The sequence below is a fragment of the Perca fluviatilis genome, chromosome 6, assembly GCF_010015445.1.
Source record: "Perca fluviatilis chromosome 6, GENO_Pfluv_1.0, whole genome shotgun sequence".
NCBI classification, from domain to species: Eukaryota; Metazoa; Chordata; class Actinopteri; order Perciformes; family Percidae; genus Perca; species Perca fluviatilis.
The window spans coordinates 37280858-37304660 of NC_053117.1; the positions used below are offsets into that span (position 1 = coordinate 37280858).

At 40.5% G+C, this 23803-nt stretch overlaps 1 protein-coding gene across 2 annotated transcripts; it reads right to left on the reverse strand.

Moving 5' to 3' along the window:
- Positions 1–1722: 1722 nt before the first annotated feature.
- got1l1 (glutamic-oxaloacetic transaminase 1 like 1) lies at positions 1723–22123 on the reverse strand. Of its 2 annotated transcripts, XM_039802264.1 has the most exons (9): positions 21599–22123; positions 18688–18869; positions 17431–17554; positions 16401–16618; positions 16144–16294; positions 14617–14782; positions 12862–13004; positions 10665–10729; positions 1723–1910 (listed from the first exon to the last, which is right to left on the reverse strand). In XM_039802264.1, the coding sequence occupies exons 1-9, from the start codon at positions 21771–21773 to the stop codon at positions 1884–1886; spliced, it is 1251 nt and encodes a 416-aa protein (XP_039658198.1). In that variant the 5' UTR covers positions 21774–22123; the 3' UTR covers positions 1723–1883. The 2 variants fall into 2 exon arrangements, with proteins under 2 accessions (XP_039658198.1, XP_039658197.1); XM_039802263.1 differs by lacking the exon at positions 1723–1910 and having other exon boundaries at positions 9980–10729; positions 21599–22122.
- Between the last annotated feature and the right edge of the window lie 1680 nt (positions 22124–23803).

A 23803-nucleotide genomic window follows, 5' to 3' on the forward strand; every position in this document is an offset into this window, starting at 1 on the left:
TGGTCGGTGTTTGGAGTTTTTGTATATGCCGCACCTGACGGGAACACAGGGAACGTATCGACCGCGCGGCCGGATCGGCTACAGCAAGGGGCAGCTGAGTCCGTCTGCAGCTGCAGAACCTGGAGCTCACTGCCCATTCCTGGGAGCCAAAACCGACACCACGCAGCTGGAGACCCAGGCCGTATTGCTGGGCCCGCTGGAGGGAAGGGAAGCCCGGGAGAATCAGATCCAGGACTGAACGGAGCGGACTGTCACAGCCTGCTGAAGTTTAAATCACAGGTTTCCTAAAGGGAGTCTGGCGGGACTCGGACTGGGCGCGCGAAACACGACTTAAAGTCTCGTTAAATAAATAAATACATGCAGAAATAAATGAATCATTAGTGGGGGAGTGAGCCTGGACATTTCAGTCTGTTTAAACTTCACTTTGAAGCAGAACCTCTTAGTTCAGAAGGGTGAAGTTTCCGTTTGTACTCATATCTGTGAACTGATTATAATAAATATTCTTTGTATTAACACATTAATTAGTCTCTTTGTCTTTTTGTTTAAAAAAACTAGAACATCGCATGAGATTTTGACGATTTATAGTGATTTTATTTCCGTTAGACCTTTGCCTACATTGACGCTGATGCATTAAGGACGGCCCATAGACAGTATATAAGGCAGTGCCTCCCCTGTTCCAAGATGGCGGCGCTCTATTGACGCATTCGATCCATAACTGCCGTAGTCAAGGGCGACATGTATACAAAACCTCATCACTTCCGGTATGTGGTACATTCCCTTTCCGTGAAGAATCTGTCATTTGTAAATTTGTTTCGGGACTGGTAAAAGTGTTTTGCATCCTGTTAATTTGTTTTCGAAAATGTAAATTTGTTTTCTAAAATGTTATTTTGTTTTCCAAAATGTAAATTTGTTTTCTAAAATGTAAATTTGTTTTCGAAAATGTTATTTTGTTTTCGAAAATGTAAATTTGTTTTCTAAAATGTTATTTTGTTTTCCAAAATGTAAATTTGTTTTCTAAAATGTTATTTTGTTTTCCAAAATGTAAATTTGTTTTCCAAAATGTAAATTTGTTTTCTAAAATGTAAATTTGTTTTCTAAAATGTTATTTTGTTTTCCAAAATGTAAATTTGTTTTCTAAAATGTTATTTTGTTTTCCAAAATGTAAAAGTGTTTCATTCTTTGTAATGTTGCATTGCACTTCCCGGCCACCGTACATTACAATGTTCTGTTACTGGACACTGATCTTTCCTTGTTTGAAGTAATTTGCTGTTTTTTTGTTGTTTGTTCATTTTGTGGAACTCTTTGTGCTGCTGTCTTGGCCAGGACTCCCTTGTTAAAGAGATTCTGAATCTCAACGGGAATATTCCTGGTAAAATAAAACACAAATGTAAAGCACTTATCCCAAAGTTGAAACCTGTGAATGAGTACAGGATCTGCAACACCGTCCACATGTAAGCCTAGGGCTGGGCAATATATCGATATTATATCGATATCGTGATATGAGACTAGATATCGTCTTAGATTTTGGATATCGTAATATCGTGATATGACATAAGTGTTGTCTTTTCCTGGTTTTAAAGGCTGCATCACGGTAAAGTGATGTACTTTTCTGAACTTACCAGACTGTTCTAGCTATTCTATTATTTTCCTTTCCCCCACTTTGACATTATGTCCACATTACTGATGATTATCTAAAATCTAAGCCACCAATTGTCAACCCTAGAATATCGCTGCAATATCGATTTTGAGGTATTTGGTGAAGCATATTGTGATATCAGATTTTCTCCATATGTCCCAGCCCTATGTAAGCCAGCTCACATACAAATCAAAGGCCTCCAAACAGCTCCGAACTAATGGCTCCGACTCTGTATGATGGTTGTTGATTAGCCTCGTTGTTCACCCGTGGGTCGCTGAAATGAAAAGCGTGCCTCCATTAAACACCTTGCTGCAACCTGTTCCAAAGAACTTAACAGCATCCAGTCAAAAATAATAATCTCACAAATGAAAAGAGAGAGTATTAAGATAAAATAAAAGCCGTTTGTTGTCCAAAAAAAACAATGATGCTGCCACACAGACACGCATGACAGAGAAGAGGATTACTGATTGATACATTCACATCATTTGGAAATGTTTCTTAGTTGAAAGGAAATGTTACGTAAAACATTATTTGGCAGTAAAACCCCCAACTAACCAAATACCACTCTTTTCATAAGAACGGTTACGCTGTGTGAAGCACCCAACCTCCTAAACCTGCAGCAAGAATATTATTTTTTAAAATAAATGATTAAAATAAAAATCAGTTGGCTTCTTCTTTCTTTAACTTCATCTTTCTGCCGCTTTGACAGTGAGATATGATAATGTTAAATGCAGTCAATTCATAAGAAGGAATTTGTAATACAAGGCAATATACTGTATATGCATGAGTCACACTGATGTTGTGTTTTAAAAGAATTAGGAACGGCCATGCATCACGCTGACGTATGGAAATAGGTTTACACAAGAAGCACAGACGATTGTGTCAATGTTCTCGTCAAGGCTGTTTACTCAGCGAACCCAGTTTAATTATAAAGACGGCTGAGATCTGGCGTGTACGCAGCATGTGTTTTAATATATTTGAGATTTCATTTTCTGACTGATGTTCACAGCAACTGAGGAATTCATGAAGCTGGAGAGTGTCCTTTTGCTTTGAATGCAGTAGGCAAGATAAGTTCTTCTGAGGCATATCTGTGTGACAGCTTCCCTCTGGCACTGATAAGCTCTTGATTTACCCTTTTATTAGACTGTGCTGGTGAGTGAAGTCTGGACATCATGTCGCTAACAAGGTGCAGCATATATGCCTAGTACCTAATACCTTCTTTGGTTATACAAAATGCATTTCCTCGAAAATGTATTGAATTTGAAACAAGTATACACAAATATACACAGGAAATGTGTAGAGTGCACACCAGATGTCTCAATTCAACAGAGCACGTCCATGTGAGAGAAGCACAGCGTGCAATCTTGGCTGGTGGCTGTGGCTCAGCTTTGACTCAACGTTAACCCAATACCCAAATTTCTAATATAAAAACTTTGAAAATGGGTCAATTTTACGGTGGCCCTGAGAGGCCACAGCACGCAACAATAAGACAACACATGCAACTAAACCACAGCACGCAACAATAAGACAACACATGCAGCTAAAACACAGCACGCACTAATAAGACAACACATGCAACTAAACCACAGCACGCACTAATAAGAGAACACGTGCAACTAAACCACAGCACGCACTAATAAGACAACACGTGCAACTAAACCACAGCACGCACTAATAAGACAACACATGCAACTAAACCACAGCACGCACTAATAAGACAACACATGCAACTAAACCACAGCACGCAACAATAAGACAACACATGCAACTAAACCACAGCACGCAACAATAAGACAACACATGCAACTAAACCACAGCACGCAACAATAAGACAACACATGCAACTAAACCACAGCACGCACTAATAAGACAACACATGCAACTAAACCACAGCACGCAACAATAAGACAACACATGCAACTAAACCACAGCACGCACTAAGACAACACATGCAACTAAACCACAGCACGCACAAATAAGACAACACATGCAACTAAACCACAGCACGCAACAATAAGACAACACATGCAACTAAACCACAGCACGCACAAATAAGACAACACATGCAACCTAACCACAGCACGCAACAATAAGACAACACATGCAACTAAACCACAGCACACAACAATAAGACAACACATGCAACTAAACCACAGCACGCACAAATAAGACAACACATGCAACCTAACCACAGCACGCAACAATAAGACAACACATGCAACTAAACCACAGCACGCAACAATAAGACAACACATGCAACTAAACCACAGCACGCAACAATAAGACAACACATGCAACTAAACCACAGCACGCAAACAATAAGACAACACATGCAACTAAACCACAGCACGCAACAATAAGACAACACATGCAGCTAAAACACAGCACGCACTAATAAGACAACACATGCAACTAAACCACAGCACGCACTAATAAGAGAACACGTGCAACTAAACCACAGCACGCACTAATAAGACAACACATGCAACTAAACCACAGCACGCACTAATAAGACAACACATGCAACTAAACCACAGCACGCACTAATAAGACAACACATGCAACTAAACCACAGCACGCAACAATAAGACAACACATGCAACTAAACCACAGCACGCAATAATAAGACAACACATGCAACTAAACCACAGCACGCAACAATAAGACAACACATGCAACTAAACCACAGCACGCACTAATAAGACAACACATGCAACTAAACCACAGCACGCAACAATAAGACAACACATGCAACTAAACCACAGCACGCACTAAGACAACACATGCAACTAAACCACAGCACGCACAAATAAGACAACACATGCAACTAAACCACAGCACGCAACAATAAGACAACACATGCAACTAAACCACAGCACGCACAAATAAGACAACACATGCAACCTAACCACAGCACGCAACAATAAGACAACACATGCAACTAAACCACAGCACACAACAATAAGACAACACATGCAACTAAACCACAGCACGCACAAATAAGACAACACATGCAACCTAACCACAGCACGCAACAATAAGACAACACATGCAACTAAACCACAGCACGCAACAATAAGACAACACATGCAACTAAACCACAGCACGCAACAATAAGACAACACATGCAACTAAACCACAGCACGCAACAATAAGACAACACATGCAACTAAACCACAGCACGCAACAAGACAACACATGCAACTAAACCACAGCACGCAACAATAAGACAACACATGCAACTAAACCACAGCACGCAACAATAAGACAACACATGCAACTAAACCACAGCACGCAACAATAAGACAACACATGCAACTAAACCACAGCACGCAACAATAAGACAACACATGCAACTAAACCACAGCACGCACTAATAAGACAACACATGCAACTAAACCACAGCACGCAACAATAAGACAACACATGCAACTAAACCACAGCACGCACTAATAAGACAACACATGCAACTAAACCACAGCACGCACTAAGACAACACATGCAACTAAACCACAGCACGCAACAATAAGACAACACATGCAACTAAACCACAGCACACAACAATAAGACAACACATGCAACTAAACCACAGCACGCACAAATAAGACAACACATGCAACCTAACCACAGCACGCAACAATAAGACAACACATGCAACTAAACCACAGCACACAACAATAAGACAACACATGCAACTAAACCACAGCACGCACAAATAAGACAACACATGCAACCTAACCACAGCACGCAACAATAAGACAACACATGCAACTAAACCACAGCACGCAACAATAAGACAACACATGCAACTAAACCACAGCACGCAACAATAAGACAACACATGCAACTAAACCACAGCACGCAACAATAAGACAACACATGCAACTAAACCACAGCACGCAACAATAAGACAACACATGCAACTAAACCACAGCACACACTAATAAGACAACACATGCAACTAAACCACAGCACGCAACAATAAGAGAACACCTGCAACTAAACCACAGCACGCAACAATAAGACAACACATGCAACTAAACCACAGCACGCAACAATAAGACAACACATGCAACTAAACCACAGCATGCAACAATAAGACAACACATGCAACTAAACCACAGCACGCAACAATAAGACAACACATGCAACTAAACCACAGCACGCAACAATAAGACAACACATGCAACTAAACCACAGCACGCAACAATAAGACAACACCTGCAACTAAACCACAGCACGCAACAATAAGACAACACATGCAACTAAACCACAGCACGCAACAATAAGACAACACATGCAACTAAACCACAGCACGCAACAATAAGACAACACCTGCAACTAAACCACAGCACGCAACAATAAGACAACACCTGTAACTAAACCACAGCACGCAACAATAAGACAACACATGCAACTAAACCACAGCACGCAACAATAAGACAACACATGCAACTAAACCACAGCACGCACTAATAAGACAACAAATGCAACTAAACCACAGCACGCAACAATAAGACAACACATGCAACTAAACCACAGCACGCAACAATAAGACAACACCTGCAACTAAACCACAGCACGCAACAATAAGACAACACCTGTAACTAAACCACAGCACGCACTAATAAGACAACAAATGCAACTAAACCACAGCACGCAACAATAAGACAACACATGCAACTAAACCACAGCACGCAACAATAAGACAACACCTGCAACTAAACAACAGCACGCAACAATAAGACAACACCTGCAACTAAACCACAGCATGCACTAATAAGACAACACATGCAACTAAACCACAGCACGCAACAATAAGACAACACCTGCAACTAAACCACAGCATGCACTAATAAGACAACACATGCAACTAAACCACAGCACGCAACAATAAGACAACACATGCAACTAAACCACAGCACGCAACAATAAGACAACACATGCAACTAAACCACAACATGCAACAATAAGACAACACATGCAACTAAACCTCAACATGCACTAATAAGACACATGCAAATAGCCCACACCACAACAGAAGTGTTTCCAGGGGACACTTTTAAGTGATGCACACGTGCCTCAACCATTGGCTTTCCGGTACATAGACAGACCAGCAACAGGACAATTTTAACAATTTTCGCCATTGTATTCATCACTAAATTCACTTCTGAATACGTTTTAGGCGAGAAATGAACTCTTTAGATTTCGAATATAGGCAGTCTTGCGTAAATCGTTACCGAATTGACAAGTTGCTTCAAAGTTTTCGGAATTGAGGAGCTCTATAAAGTGACGCAACAGCCAGCTAGCGCCTGCTAGACCACTGGAGGTCTCTCAGACCGGTCTCGTAAATAAGAGGCTTTTATTTTGCCGTTGATGGGTTATTTGTTTAGGACACAAGGGTGTTAATGCATAATTCAGATTTTTTTTTTTCAGATACAGAGTTTTTTGTGATTGTTGCGGGCAAAAATCCCTGATTATGCGGCACGTTTTCTTAAAAAATATTTATGGATATGGATGGATATTTATGCAATTTTATGCAATGAAATTGCGGGAACTTGCAAAAACTGCAGTTTGATGAAAAAGAGAAAAAAAGTGATTCCCCCAACACCCTGCTTTTTGATGATGTTCACGTCACTTCATAACGTCACTTCATAACGTCACTTCATAACGTTCCCATGGTAACAGGGGAAAATGGCTGCTCTTGTGTGAAGTAAACGCAACATTTTTCAACTTTCTGCTAAGATATATGTGACTTTTTTGCAACGAAAATGTGGGGATTATGAAATCATGCAAGCCCCGCATAAATATGCGGACTTTGGCTGATTATGCATTGAATTATGCGATCGCATAATCACGTTTTTCTGGAGGGTTTATCTGATTCCAGTGTGAACTGTTTGCGGTTTCGAACTGGCCCGCATGCGCAAAAGAACAATAACAATGACGTCAGACGCAGCGCGCTGTTAGGGAGGTTATGGAGGAAGTAAGCATTTTCGTTTTTTTATTTCAAAATGTTTGTGTAATGGCAGCCGTAACATTAATGAGCAGGTGCTGAGGAGGAGAAGAATGAAGAGAAAGAGAGCCAAATTGGCTATTTTGGCCTTTTATTTTTGGCAAATTCACCACAGAGGTCTATGTGGATGCAGAGACGAAGCCAGGAGTGGTGGGTCTGCGTTGTGAATAGCTTCAACGAGAGACGCAGTTTATTCAAAACTTTCTGTCAGTTTTTAATTTTACTGTCTGTGTCTAGGGCTAACTCCCTCCGCCGCATAATGTTGACAAATGTCGATGTAGATTTACGTAAAAGTCGCATCAAATCTGCCTCGGTTGTTCACACTGCGGCCGCATTGAAGAAAAAAAATCTGACCTGGTTCTGATTCAGGACCACATATGGAAGTGATCTAAATCTGATTTGAAAAAAAATCTGATCTGGGCAAGATTTGAGTGTTCACAATACTTCTGAGGAAGTCTGACCTGTTCACTTGACCCCAAAAAAATTTGTTTTGCCTTGAGCAAGACGCTGAACCACAAGTTGCTCCCCGGGTGCCGCTATGTGGCTCAGGGGTGGATATCACAGAGCACCTCCCGATACAATACCATCAGTGGTGGAATGTAACTAAGTACATTCACTCAAGTACTGTACTTAAGTCCAAATGTTGAGGTACTTGTACTTTACTTTTCTTTCCATGCCACTTTGTACTTCTACTTCGCTACATTTCAGAGAGAAATATTGTACTTCTTTACTCTGCAACATTCATCTTTAGTTACTTTACAGATTAAGATCTTTGCACACAAAACCCATGTAGTTTGTTTATAAAATACCATGTTGAATTATAAATTAAACTACCCAACAACATACAGACCTACCAGCACAACGGAAATGATTTGATTGACAGAACAGTTTGGATCGTTTCCAGTTTCTAAAATGTGATTTTTCTGCAATGAGTACTTTTACTTTTAATACTTTAAGTACATTATACTGATGATAGTTACATACTTAATACATTTTCAATGCAGGACTTTTACTTAGGTAAAGGATCTGAATACTTCTTCCACCACTGAATATGATACAAGATAAATGGCTCACCATACCGATAATATCACGATACAGCAATTCTGTGATAATCAATATATCGGTCTAAATATGAATACAACATTATGCAGGTTTTCTCTTTATTCACTGCAAGTCCAAACTGTTAACCCTAAATTCCACCAGGCGGGGGGGGGGCGCCCTGGTAGATCACCTGGTTGAGCGTGCGCCCCATGTACAAAGGCTCAGTCCTTACAGCAGCGGCCGCAGGTTCAATGCCGAGTAAGGCATCGTTCAACATTTATTGATACCAATACTGTGACTTCCGATATCAGTTCCTGAACAATACTTTTTTTCAATACCAGCTTTATGAAAGAAAAAGAAATTACAACATTGCAGAACAAATCTTTTTTTTTTTATGTTTCAGCTCCTACTACGTGAGCCCCGTCTCAAAAAACAAAACAAAAAACTCCTGCACACTAGGGGTGGGAAAAATAATCACAACAAGCACAGTATTGCGATATTTTCCGTGGCAATACTGTATCGATTTTCAGTATCATATTATTTACCCAGCCCTAATTCCGACCTGCGGCCCTTTGCTGCATGCCATTCCCCCTCTCTCTCCCCTTTCCTATCTTCAGCTCTCCTGTAAATTAAAGGCTTAAAATGCCCAAAATAATAATCTATAATCTTTTTTTAGTCTGTAAATTAAAATGAGACAACTACAGAGCAACTATGGGTCCAGACTTAGGACTTGAACGTGGATTGGGTATCTGTTATTTTCCTCAAACTGACGTCTGACATCCCGCTGCAAACCTCGTTGCCATCTTCCTCTTCGGCTCGTTATCTTATGTTTGAGTCATTCGTGTGTTGAGCGCCACCTCGAGGAGCCATGAAGTAGCCAAGCTGGGAGCAGGAAAATGTATTCAGATTCGCCTTATTTTATTATCCAGTGTATCGATTCTCGTATCGCACAAAGAAGGACAACGATATACTGCTGTATGGAGATTTCTATCCCACCCCTACTGTGGCTGTCCACTGCTTCTGATGCTTAGGATGGGTTAGCTGTGGAGATTACAGTTCACAACAATGTACTGTCATTTGTCATTGATTGTATGTGACAAATAACAAAAGTGTTTCTTCATCTTGCCCCAATTGTCCCTTTACACCGACAAGCCCCATATACAAGCCCGAATTCCATATATTAAAGAAAAGTGCTGTAAGTCACATCATATATTGAGAAAAGAAAGAGAGGCAAAATGAGTAAGTAAATTTAGACAAAAATGTAATAGGAATAGTTTGTTTATGGGAAATACATTTATTGCTTTCTTTCTTTTTTCTATTTGAGTTCAATGAGAACATCGATACCATTCTAAAATTTGTCCCATTTCTTTAATCCGTACAAAAACCAAGACGTAAAATCTGTGGTTTTGTCCCCCTGCAAAAACCCAACTAGACACTTTTTCACAGATGTAACATTTTACAGTACAGTACATTTTGAGTCAAGCAAATACCAAGCTAACAAGCTAAGCTAAGCTAACCAGCTGCTGGATTCTGGATGGTATCTCGTGCTCACGAGACAAAACTAAATCCCCATGTCCCTTTACGGTCTCCGTACAGGACTCACATCCTAAACATGTTTTGTCACCTGAAGGGCCATCCCAGCCCAGTCTCTGTTACTAATAGTCTCTGTAATAATGATTGCACCTCCGTCATGAAACATCGGCGGAGCAATCTTATTTTGACCTACATTTTTCTGAACGTCTACCAGTATTTATTTTGCAATAGACAGACTTGCAATAGTAATTACAGTGGTCTTTAAACTGAGCGTTTGAATGTGACACATGAAAGGGTTGATCTAAATGAGCGTTTCAGTCAGGCCCCTGTGAGACAGATTTCAGAGCTTGATTAAAAGCCTCATGGTCAGACTGAAGTGGTCACAGCCAGATGGATGGACTCGGCTATATAGTCCAAGTTTCGACCGTTGATTGCACTCACGTTTAGACAGCCAACGGGGAGCAGGTACACGTGTCTCCTCTTGGACAGAAATTCTACCTGCTCACCTAAAAAACACAAGAAATACTTTGAAAGGACATCAGTATTCAAAACAGCATGAGCTTTGTTGTTGTTCTTTTAAAAAGAAGAAAGTAAAGAAATATCATATATAATAATAATCATTTCCATTCCATACATGTGACAAGGGGGGGCTTTATATAAGCTGAAGCTTCTGACCCTACCCTTTGGTTAGGACCAATAAATGCATTCATTCACATTCACATTCATTGGTAAATAATCAAAAGACTGTAATAGTTCTAAAAATAAATATTTCACCAAAACCATTATGATGAACAGTGATTAAGGTTGAGGCCTGTACATGCACTTGTACAGACATAAAGCAAGTCAAACATATAACATAACTATGTATAAACTGCATATTATATTATAGGGCCAAAAGTCCAACATGGAAGAAATGGTCCGGTCTGCTATTTACAACAAGTCCTCCAAACAATACGACATTATCGGCTGTTTATTCCTACCCTCTTAATATGACCCACGGGAGCGTTTCATAGCGGTGGCAGGAAATACAACCTCATGTCTAAACCAGAGAACGTTAGGGTCACTGTTTTAAACACGTTTTGAAATGGTCGCAGTTTTGGTTATGTTTAGGAACAAAAACTACTTTGTTATGTCTGGGCACCAACACTAATAAGTTAAGTGTAGAAAAAGATCGTGGTTTGGGTAGATATCAGACGCTACTTCACTTCCGGTTACACATGTGACCAAGAGCGCGACGCAGCTCCGTTTGTTAGGTAAAGTTTTTTTTTTTAAAAACACTTTATTTTCGAACCGGACAAGAACTCATCCTGGGTGAAAGTCCTGCATTTATTTGACCCATCCAAAACCCCAACCTGCCTCCTTGAGCGCTCTTACCCGGATTTTCCACTGGGCTGCGTTGCAGCGTTTTATTCCGTCCTCCGAAACACGCCATTCCACACCGGGAGCATCTTAAAAGTGGAGCGTCTTGCTGCCCGACTCGCAGATTATATTGTCTCTACTAGTACTAAGTACTTTACAGAACAATTATGTGTTTATTAAGCTAGTATCTACCTTCAACTGCAAGCACTCCTGTCATTAAACTCCATGTCTTCTCTTTTATGGCATTGTCCTGATAAAAGGGATTTGTGATTGTCTATTATTCAGTCCCTCAAGAAAAATGCGATTATGCGATCGCATAATTCAATGCATAATCAGCCAAAATCCGCATATTTATGCGGGGGCCGCATTTTTTCAAATACGCCGCACTTTCCCCGCATAAATTGCCGATTTCCGCGCAAAATATGCAGGGCTTGCATGATTTCATAATCCCCGCATTTTCGTTGCACAAAAGTCACATATATCGTAGCAGAAAGTTGAAAATTTTTGCTTTTACTTCACACAAGAGCAGCTATTTTCCCCTGTTGCCATGGGAACGTTATGAAGTGACGTAATTACGCGACATGAACATCATCGAAAAGCAGGGTGTTGGGGGAATCACTTTCTTTTCTCTTTTTCATCAAAGTTCCCGCAATTTTTGCAAGTTCCCGCAATTTTTGCAAGTTCCCGCAATTTCATCGCATAAAATTGCATAAATATCATATAGCATATTCCATGGCATTTTTTAAGAAAACGTGCCGCATAATCAAGGATTTTTGCCCGCAACAATCACAAAAATACTCATAGGCATTTTTCTGGAAGGACTGATTATTAGATGTATCTCTCGTTGTCTGTGTTGTTGTAGAGGAGAAATATAGGATATTGGGGGAGGGTTTTGGTAAATTGACTGGATACTCTTGCTGTTTCACTTCCTGCCCCGCTGTCCGAGCGGCCCGCTGTCCGAGCGAAAATAGACCTGGCGCATATCTTTAGCGGAACGCTTCTGCACGCTTCTGGGACCCGCCGTGGTGCAGCTGGTGGAATATCAAGCATTGACTTGAATGGCTCGCGGTAGCGGTGACACCTCCGGAACACAGCGCAGACGCACCCGGTGGAAAACAGGGGTTATGCTTCGTCACCTTACTTCCTGCTTTGCTCCTGTCATAACTACTACAGCCACTAGAGAGCGCCGTCACTATAAACATTAATATAAGTCATAATTGCTGCTTGAACAAATGACTTATGTGGGCGTTTTTCAGGTGAGGACAGTCTCGCTACTCACCATTCAAGCCTGTGAAACAGTAGAGTCCACCTTGTTGAGTTAGGTGGTCCCAGCAACCCGGAGTTCCCAAAAGCCTCAGCCTTTCTCTCAAAACCTCTCTGATCAGCATACATCTCTCCACAATGCTCTTTAATTCTTGCTTCCTGGGAAACAGAGTACAGTACCAGTCAAAAGTTTGGCACGTCTTTTCATTCAATGATTTTTCTTTAGGCTATTATTTTTAGCTGATGTTGTGAATAATACATTCCATTCAACATTTCACTCTGTAAGAAGTCTGAAGAAAGCCTTTCTCATCCGTTTGATTTGTATCCTAAATTGCACCGTTTTCCAATTTGTGTGAACAGACCTTGAGACAATCTCAATTGACAATTTCATGTTTTATATTCTAGATCAGGGGTCTTCAACATTTTTTAATCCATATTTTTACATCATGTTTTGATGTTAAAATGTGGCACACTAAATCCTTAAACTTAACTGTACCTTATGGCTACCTTAGCTGTGGGCCATTAAGCCTTTCATTGTGTTGTGTAGCCTACATTAAAAACAATATCAGTGTTTCCCCTACCATTGGCCATTGACCCCCCGCGCCCCCTGAAAGAATGACAAAATTATATAATTATGCTATATATATATATTTATATATATATATATATTAAAAAAAACGCATGCTGTTTTCACACATACAGGCAATTTGCTTATTGTTCCTCGCCTTAAAAGTTCAATTCATTTTAACTATAGTCCCGCAACCTTGCCCCTATTTTCATGTGTTGCTGAGTAACGTACATTAACATCCCATGGTCTCATGAATGTAACATAACTGTAGCAAGCTCCTTCGTAGTAACTAGCGGTAAAAAATGTCGAAGAGGAGCGGAGAAGGTGACGAGCCTAAACAGCCAAAAATGTGTTATTTTTTCTTAAAAGCAACAAAATCAACTCAAGAAACAACTTAAGCAAAGCCAGCCTCTGTGGAGATGCCAACTGACACCTTGCAAGAGCACTAAGAGCTGCCGGTCAACTTTTTGGGGGAGAGTCATCCCCATCCACCCACCCCTGGCAAAACATTCTAGGAGAAACACTGCACATATTTTATAGTATGTTGGATTCATGTTAATGCATATTTTCTGACATGTTTTTGGATGATGGATGGAAGGATTTAAAAAAATGTTTAAACCATCCAACAACAATTTGGCGGCCCCCCTGCAGCAACTCGTTTGTTGAAGATCTCTGTTCTTGATTAATCAAAGTAGCCATGGTCTGCCTTGATCACAGCTTTGCACTCTCTTGACATTCTCTCAGCCAGCTTCATGAAGTCGTCACCTGGAATGCTTTTCAATCAACAGCCTTGTCAAAAGGTAATTTATTGAATTTCTTGCTGACTTAATGCATTTCAGACCATCAGTTGTGTTGTGCCGAGGTACTGTCGGTAGACAGTAAATAGCCCTATTCGACTCATCCATGTAATGGCAACCTCTCAACTAATCATCATTACTTTAAGACAAAAAGGTCTGTCAATCTGGATAGGAAGGCCAGGAGTTACCTCTGCTGCAGATAATACCTTCAATATAGTTCAGTACAGCATATAAACCACTGGATTGAATCACCAGTTCAACTTTTTGAAGCATTGCGTGCCTGTAGGTCGGAATGGCACAAAAAGTCCAACTATCACTACGTACATCTACTGATACAGTAGCAATATAGTCGCCCCAACAACATTCTTTAAATACTATTCACTAATTCAAGTGAAGCGCGACTCACCATTCAACAAGATGGGCAGGGTTACTGAGCACCGTGGCGACGACCTGTGCTCCTCCTATAGATGGCTGGGCCCACAGCGACCGGACTATTTTGTCAGCCTGACGCTGCACAGATAACAGGAGGGAGTTCTGCTTTAGGACGCACAGGAGGTGTCCAACAGCCTCACCTTACAAAGGGAAGGAGAATAATGAGTCTGATGTGAAGAAACACCATGTTCCAGCAATAGTGGTGTAATTTTATATTTCATTTTCTCTTATGTTTCTGCAATTGAAAATGCAATTGAAGAGGAATACTTTTGAATCAGAAAATAAAATACGGCACTCGTTTCCAGGTGAGTGAATATCCCCCAGGTCATACAGAAACAAGGAACAAGCTGATCTGCCTCACAATGAGAGACCTTATCATAATTGAAAGGCAACAGAAAGTGTGACTGTGACTATACAATGAGCATGCATTTTCTGGCGTACAATGTGTAAGACAAACATGAATACATAGTTGCTCTTGTCAGTTGTCAGTATACAGTACACATATATATAGATAGATATATATATCTATCTATATATATATATACAGTATATGTGTGTATATATAGTATATGTGTATATATATATATGTGTATATAATATATAAAATTATGTATTTTCAGCAGAAAACAGACAGCAGAAAAAGTCTGGGCTGTACTGATTCAAATTCACAGATTACAGTTTGTGGTGTGTTTTCCCTGTTTAAGTTTGTGTGACATATAAACAACAATCCGTGTTGCTACAAGCGTCAATGTTCGCCAACAAAACATGTAATCAAACAAAGGCACAAGTAGCCTAGCTAGCTAGCTGCCTGGCTAGGCTACAATGAAATCCAATGTCCGAACATGCTAGCGATTAGCCTGTCGGCTAGCTGAAAAGTTTGAGTGTTTAAACTAACATATACAGTGATCTATTTAGTGGTGTATGTGCCCTAATTAAGTTTGTGTGTCATATAAAACACAATTCGTGTTGATAGAAGTACCGATGTTCGTGTAGAAACATTTTAATCACATCAAAATTTTCATGATACGGCGCTGATAACCTCCGCCATCTTGGTCAGAATTTTTTTGTAACTCCCGCCTCCAAACACAAACACACGGACCTGATTGGTTCTCTAGTGGTCCTCATTTGCATAAAGTTAAACTTTCGTCAACTTTATTTCGCTCCCCTCGGCGATTCGCTCTCATCTCGGTGTGTGGAAACCTACCGTTAGTGTACAACCGTGTGTACTTCGTCCACAGCAATCCAACCAATCGGTCCCAAAATGTCCCAGTTAGAGAGTAAAAGCATTAAATATATTCTTTGTAAATCTTTACAATCATTCACCGAAGGAACCAAGCAGGCCTGCCTTGTTGAACAATCCAAATTTTCTTCAAAACCTGCCATTTTCAGCATGTAGCTCGCTAGCTTGAACTTTGTTGTTACCTGAAGCGAAGGGATTTTGAGAACGGCGACACACAGAGAGCATGTACTTTCTAATCAAATCTTAACATCACTTTCTCACCATATAATCCAAAGCAGTGGGAGAACGACTGAGCACAGAGGAGCTCCATCCCCTGCGAGGCACAGTACTGAACAGGCCAGGCATCCCGCTCTAAGTCGCCACAGCAGAGCGCCTGGGCAGGCAGCAAGAGGAAAGGGAAAAGCCTACGCCTCTGTTGAAAAGAGAGTGACGAGACAGCAAATGATGATTTAAGTGGGAGTAAGGAGCTACTTGTGTGATAATTTTAGCCTCTGAGCATAAATGTACACAACAGTTACCATGACGAGCTTTGTAATCATGGCCCATTGATTCTGAGAGAGGTCTGCTCCGGTGGGATAGTGGGCAGACGCTGACAGAACAACAACACTTCGCTCTGGAGCCTTCTCCAAATCCTGCAGAAGCTTCTCCAAACAAACGCCCCGCTGCTTGTCATCCCAGTAATAATACTCGCGGATATTTGGGATGCCCGCTGCCTGGAAGATACCAGCCAATGAGTCTGCAGGGAGGATCAAGAAAAAACATTACAGTGGATTCCAAAGCAGTACAAACACCTTAAGTTCAATGCTGCTTTAACCTCCAGTGTGTAATTACAGTGTGGAGCCCCTACTGTGAGCAAATACAATTTGTTTTTTTTTATAACTTGATGTAAAGGATACACAAGTAGAGCATACAGTTGCAATCTTCACACTGACAAGACAATATTCTAATGTGAAAAATTTGTAGGGCAACATGGCACTTTTTGCTTTTTTTCCTCTGTGGTGTTTTACCCCAAAGATCCATTTCCAAAGAAAAAAGAAAATTCCCAAAATGTTTGTGATTTGAAACATTGACTAAATAAACCAAAGTCTCGCATTGCCAGCTCTATCTCCACAGCGCTGTGGAGTAAAGTCTGGCTAGTCCACACAGCATTCTGAGATAGGAAAAAAAAACTTTTAAATTGGCATTTCTTTAAACCAATCACAATCGTTTTGGGCCGCGCTAAGCGCTGAACACAGGTACGTTGCCTCTGCAAAATAACCTCGGGAGGGAACTTGCAGGCCTGCTTTTGTTGCACAATCCAAATTTTCTTCAAAACTTGCCATCTTCAACGTGTTGCTTGCTAGGGCAAAGTTCGTTGTTGTTTCCTGAAGTGAAGGGAGTTTGAAAACAGCAACACACGAACGGAAGGTGAGGAACATCCATGTATGTCAAGCAATTATCCTGTAAATGTACTTCCACTGATCCAGAATAATGCAGAGGTGACAAGGGTGTACGTAAATGTTCTTTATTATCTTTAAATGCTGTTAAGAGGAAGTGAGGGGAGCTTACCATGACAGGGGGAAGAGAGGTAGACCGGCCCACACCAATCCGCACCCACATCATACCAGTGTCTCAAGAGTTCAGCCCCAAGACGCACAGCAGCGGTAAAACCAGGAGTTTGGACACCGAACGCCTGCAACGAAAATCAAGAAACACCAAGAGTTCTATAGTGCCACCGACTTGCATTCCTTGTTGTGTACCATTGCCGCTGTGCTTTAACAAGTTTTTTTTTTATGTATTTATATTTTATTTCTTCTTTATTCTGTATACTGTCCCTGTATAAATATGAACATATGTGTGTATATATATTAATGTAATTGCATTAGATGTACAGACATGTGAGTGTATAAATAGTTCCCAGTGTTCTACTTGCAAACTATATGTGGAACCTGGGGTTGGGGTGAAAATGTAAAAAAATAAGCCCTTTTGTGTTTATTGTAACATTTCCTGTGAAATCAATGAAAACATTATAAAATAAAGAAACACCAAGAGTTGAGTTATTAATATGGCTGATGTAAAAAAAGTTGAGTACTAATCTTGTATTGATTTATTCTGCGGATGAAGCTGGACAGAAATCCATTACAGATGCCTCTGCACAGTGCCTATTGATTGGTTGATTAGTGTGCAACAGGCTCATGTGTAGCTGTAATTTACAAGGGGGATGGGGGGATGGGGGTTATAATCAAAACTGGCCAGTGCAACCCCCCAAAAAAAAAATAGTATAATTTCCTTTACATAAAGACATTTGCACCATAAATTGATGCAGAAAAGGAATAATTCGTTGAAAATGTTTAATTTTGCTCTAAAGTAGAGAATTCATCCCCCCCCCCCCTATGTTGAACCCAAAGTTACACCTTTTGGCTCATGTTAGTTAGCATTGATGTTGGTGTCTCTCTCCTTAGGAACTTACAGCGTAAAAGGAGTAGTGCCTGTTCATCATCAACTATTAAATTAATCACAAACTAATTTGATTTTCACCATTTCCCACCATTTTAAAGACCAAACAACTAATCGATTAATCGAGGAAATAATCAACAGATTAATTGACTATGAAAATAATCTATAGTTATATTTGAGTGTACAATAAACCTTTCAAAGGATATCCCTGCCTCCCGTGTCCTGACACCCCTAATCGGTGACTAGCTTTCCTAACAATTATATACAGGCTACTGCGTCATCTGTACATGTTTGTGGCTGTGCACACTGAGGTGTAAATATATCCCTAAGCTACAATCAGTTACAGTGTGCATGCACAGCTGAGATTACCCGGTTCTCCACTATAGCCCGAGAGCTCTTCCCCAAAGCGACCTCTGTGGCTCGCCTGGTGAATTGTGTCAGACCAAGAGAAGATGGATACTCCGGACGAGTAGTGGGATCAGCGCTCAGCTGTTGCTTTATTCTTCTAACGAGACGCAGTTCAAAGGTCTTCCCTTCCTCGCTGTAATACTCTGCAAAAGACAGACATTGCAAATGTGTTTTCATCCAACAAAACACTGTATCAAACTGTGAAAAAGGGAAAGCCCGAGAGAAGTCTGTGATTGAGGCTCTTGCAAAGTCAAGCCTTGAATTGAATTAACACACTATTTCTTACATGTGTGCATTGCAGTGTCAATGTGTGATCTGTAGTAACCATGTCATCAGGAAACAAACAAGTAGCATCAATCAGGTTTAATCCAATGTGGTGCCTTAAAGTACATACTCTCTACTGACAATAAGTTAGTCTTAGTTTATTAATGTCTAAGTAAAGATTAGAACATTATTGAACTGCTCTGAGGTCTAAGCATTTTTTTTTCCAATCTTTGGTTTGCTTGGTCTCCTTGTGTAATAATGCTTGTGTAACCTCAACCCTGTAAACCACAATCAAGTTACTGGACAACCTGGGATATCAGGATATGCATGCTGCAGGGATGTCACATGAATGTATATATTGTTATACGACTACACAGACAAAAAGTCTTTTTGCTTTTTTTCTTATTTGCTTTTATCCAAAAAGTTAGTTGTGTCATCTCCTATGCATTTTAAGTCTGCGAGACATCAGGAGGCCAACCACACTCATTTCCACATTCAGCGCTGCCTAAATGACTTGCAGCTCTACTCTGAGAATATATGCATTATATATTACATTCATGCTGTAATATCATTATTTTTGTCTTGTTCGTTCCATGCTTAGTATGTGTAGCAGCGAAGAAGCACAATCAGGAAAGTGGCAACATCTCCAATTTTGTGGATGAATACACTGAAGAAGAAGAAGATAGTCAGAAAGACAGCCTCTGATTGGTCGACACACTCACCTGATAACATTCAAGATGGCTGGAGCTAACAGTAAACAGTTTGATTGTTCCTGAATTAATGTGCAAAGTTTTGGAAAAGTCACTGCAGTTTCAGGCCGGATTACAAAGCTTCTGAAAGGCTAGGATCATACAGAGGAACTTTTTGGAAAGACCCAGATTTTAGCTATCATGCTAAACAAACTGAATGACGCTAGCTTAAAGCAATGCAGAGATATTGAACATTACGTAACTTGATTTAAGGATTCATAATTATGGATTTTTTTGTACAAAGACACTGTGATTTGTTATGAATATACAAAAGACGTGTTCGTTCTGATTTATGGAGGAAGGAGAGAGGCTGGGGTCGAATTGAAAGATTAAGCAAAAGGTTTAATAAAACAACACGGTGAAAACAGTCAAAACACAATCAAACATAAAACATAAAACACTGCCAGTAGCAGACTGCAAAACATGCTTCCCCTTGTCGGGACACAGATTGCAGCCATGCGACATGACAAAACAAATGTTACACTGCAGCTGACAGCGGACTGAATCCATGATTCTCCTTGTACATAAAAATTCCTGTCTCTCAGGATAAGGACACACCTCTGAATTTCAGGTCACAGACTTAGGTTGTTTATCCTGGTAGTGCTGATTATATTCAAGTTTACAGAGTTTGCATTTCCTTTGTTCTAACCCAGACTTGGCACCAGGAGGTTGGAGACTCAAAGAGACGTTTCTCTTCATATGTTAATAGTTGGTTTTAACCTAATCTATCTGCAAGAAACAGGAAGAGAGGGGGAGAGAAATAACCAGCTGTTTTTACCTTAGTAGGCTAGTCATTCTAGATTCCATTCCTATTTTCATAACCTGACTGCAGCATACAATTTATTATTTAAAACATAATACATAAGCATAGTTTTAACTTTTTACAACCTAACAGATTCCATGCTGGATTAATAAGATTCTGGATGGACTACAATCGCATGGAAGACCTCGTTAAAACGGGACATCTCTCTGCTTCTAAACAACAAAAGTAAGTCTCTCCACTGTGTTGATCTGGAGATATTTAATGACACTAAAGGTATGGTCGACCTCAGAGGGTTTTGAGAAGATAAAGTGTAGACATGGGGGAATTTTTGAATTTGCTTGCAGGAAGAGGACTTGGGTCCACCCAGCGGCCCCAGCTGCCTGGTATTTTAAGTAAAAATATTTAGGCTAATGTCTACGAACCCCAGATTGTAAATCATTTAATAATTGAAAGTCTCAACTTTGATTTGAAGCTGAGGGAGACACATATAATGTATTACCTTTCTGCTTTTGTGCCATGAAAGCTATAGCTAGCAATACCTAGCATACATTTCCCATTATACATCAGTGTTTTCCCTAGCTTTCTGGAAGACTTGTGTATTTGGCGGGGGTTTAGGCGTCCTTCCTCAAGAAAATGTGACGTTTTTCAATAAAAAAAAAGAAAAGAAGCATTTTCCCCATTCTTTGTGGGTTTTTGTGTCTTTATGTAGTGGTGTTGTCTTTTTATGTTTTTCTTTGGAGTTGTTTTGGGGGTCTCTGTGATCATGGCGTCTCTTTGTTGTCCGTTTATGTCCCTTTGTGGTAGTTTTGCGTCTCTTTTTCACATCATTTTGGACCGTTATTATTACCATATCTGTGTCAAAAAAAAAAAGCTAGCATAAATAAAACTCAGAAAGCTAAAAAAAAACAACAACTTAGAAGTCCAACTACAGTCATTATACCTGAGAAAAGTCTTTTAGTTACATTCATTAGGCTTAGCTAGCTAGGTGGTGCCCAAAAACAGCTCTGGTGCTGCACCTAAACCTTATAATGGCGGGGAAAACCCTGAAAGAGAACGGAAAGAAACCGTTATACAGCAGGCTTATGAGCGGACTCACCTCTCCCTGCCAGGTAAGCCTTCCTGGCGTGAGTGTCCTTCTTGAAAGCGGACAGTAGCCGTGTTTCAGGACTCTCTGCTGCGGTGAGAGCTTTGGTAAACACGGAGAGATCAGCTCCCGGGTCTCCATTTAGCTTGACCCCTGTTTCATTAAGGCTGCTGCCCGGTCGGCTCATCTTTAAGCCAGCCAGGGCAATTCAGCCCGCTAGTCGCGAGCCTTTTGTTTGGGCACTGTTGCCAGGCTACAGCACGTATTTGGATACTGTCACCCCGGCAACGGTGATAGATGAGTTTATCACTCCCTAATTTGTGGATCTGGTGAGTTTACTTTCGCCATCACAGCGAGCAATCATCAAATAGACTTACTGTCTGGACATGAAAGGTTTGAGTTTAGCTTCGGCCTCTAACGCTGACAACAAATCAGTGCAGAGAAGAGCCTCTGCTCCTCATTAGGGTTAGTTTTGGTGGTTCTACACAAGGCATGTCACCTCTCTTCATTAATGAACCCATGACAATAACAGCGAGTCAAATGGTAGGCCTATATATATATCATTTAATTTATTTAACAAGAGTGTTTACTTAGTGTAAAATCAACATGAGCTGGACAGATTTTTTTGTATATTTGGGAAATAATTTTTCTTTAAATCAAAATTTAAATGCACTTGTCACATAGGCCTACACAATCACACACAATGTGCAGTAAAATTCTTCGTTTCTTTGATTTGTTTTGCTTTAATTGGGTTTCCCTGATTTCAGAATCCATGAAATATTTATTACAAACAAAAAAAAAAAAAAAAAAAAAAAAAAAAAAAAAACTTGCAAGGACAACTGAGAACAGAGAAGGTGAATAAGTTGTTGGCAGGTTCGAGGAAAAGTAGTCTGGTTTTAGGACTTCGTAGCTGAGAGATTATCGATGCAGCTGTGAAATCTAGCTATCTTATTGCAGCATCAGAGCCGTAAGGCTACTCTGAGGTCGAGTTTGTGAAGACCTGTATGCTGAAGGCTGCAGAGAAACCGCATGTACACCGACAAGCGACAGGCTTTTCCCAACATCAGCCTGATAAGAAACTCTGTGGCAGATAGGATTTGGGATCTTGCTGGAGTCGTTTCAATGGTCCGGGCCCACTTAAGATCAAATTGGGGCTGTATGTGGTCTATGAACTAAAATGAGTTTGTCATCCGTGCTCTAGATTGTGGAATTGTATTTCCTTTGTAATCTAAGTTTGCTGATGATGATGATACAAGATGTGTACAGAGTAATATTGTGTACGACGTGCATGTGCATCAAATCCCGCTCCAGGATACACTGAGCTTTTCTACAGCCGAGTGCTCTTCAGGTTGTAACAAAAAAGAAAAGAAGTGAAAAACAGTAATTTCATGGAGACGAAAAACTAGCAGTGGGTCTCACAGTTATTGCAAACCAGAATCAAAGTAATCACCTTGCAGCTTTTATGTGGAAGAGGTTCTGTAGTCCACTATATGTAGCTGGTAATCACAAATCACTGCACTAGATGGCAGTACATGGCCAAACCGGGCAGTTAGTCTTGTCAATTAGCTGACCAGGAGTAATTTAAGAAAGAGCAATTGAAGAAACACACTTTTCCTCAGCCTGCTTCGTCCACTTCACTCTGTGTTTTTTCTCAGAATACGGCTTTCAGAGAATCAGCAATTTGTGCAATGGTGTTATCATGCGAGAGATGTGATGTGTTGACAGCTGTCAGCAGAGTGTCTCTGCCCTTTCTCTGATGCATTTTTTTTCTTGTGTGATCATTACAGACTGGTGATTGTATAGGGAAAAGTTATTTTTATTTCATTCCGAGGGAGTGACAACAAAACGTTTACCTTTCACTTCAATGGGCATGTTTTTCCTCCCACCGCTCTACATTATGGCTGCAGTTGAAATATCCGTGGGATGTCAGGTTATCTGTGTTTGCCCAGTTGTCCATTACAGTCAAGCAACAAAATGGGCCCAGAAACATACAAAGGTAACAGCACAGAAGTCCTATAATTGGGGTGGCAGCAGTGGCTCAGTCTGTAGGGAGTTGGTTGGTCTCTGGTTCAAGTCCCAGTACAGACCAAAGTACTGAGTGTGGAAGATGCCAGGTCACCTCCTGGGCTCTGCCAAACTGCCCAACTGTTCAGGGTGCTGGTCCAGCACTGGCAGCCCACTCACTCTGACATCTCTCCATTTGTGCCTGAATAGGTG

Coding starts and splice junctions, on each gene's coding strand:
- got1l1 (XM_039802263.1), bottom strand. CDS start 21,773: ATGAGCCGACCGGGCAGCAGCCTTAATGAAACAGGGGTCAAGCTAAAT. Junction 16,619..17,430: donor CCTCTCTTCCCCCTGTCATG/GTAAGCTCCCCT, acceptor TCCTCCCTGCAG/ACTCATTGGCTGGTATCTTC. Junction 16,295..16,400: donor TGATTACAAAGCTCGTCATG/GTAACTGTTGTG, acceptor TCTTTTCAACAG/AGGCGTAGGCTTTTCCCTTT.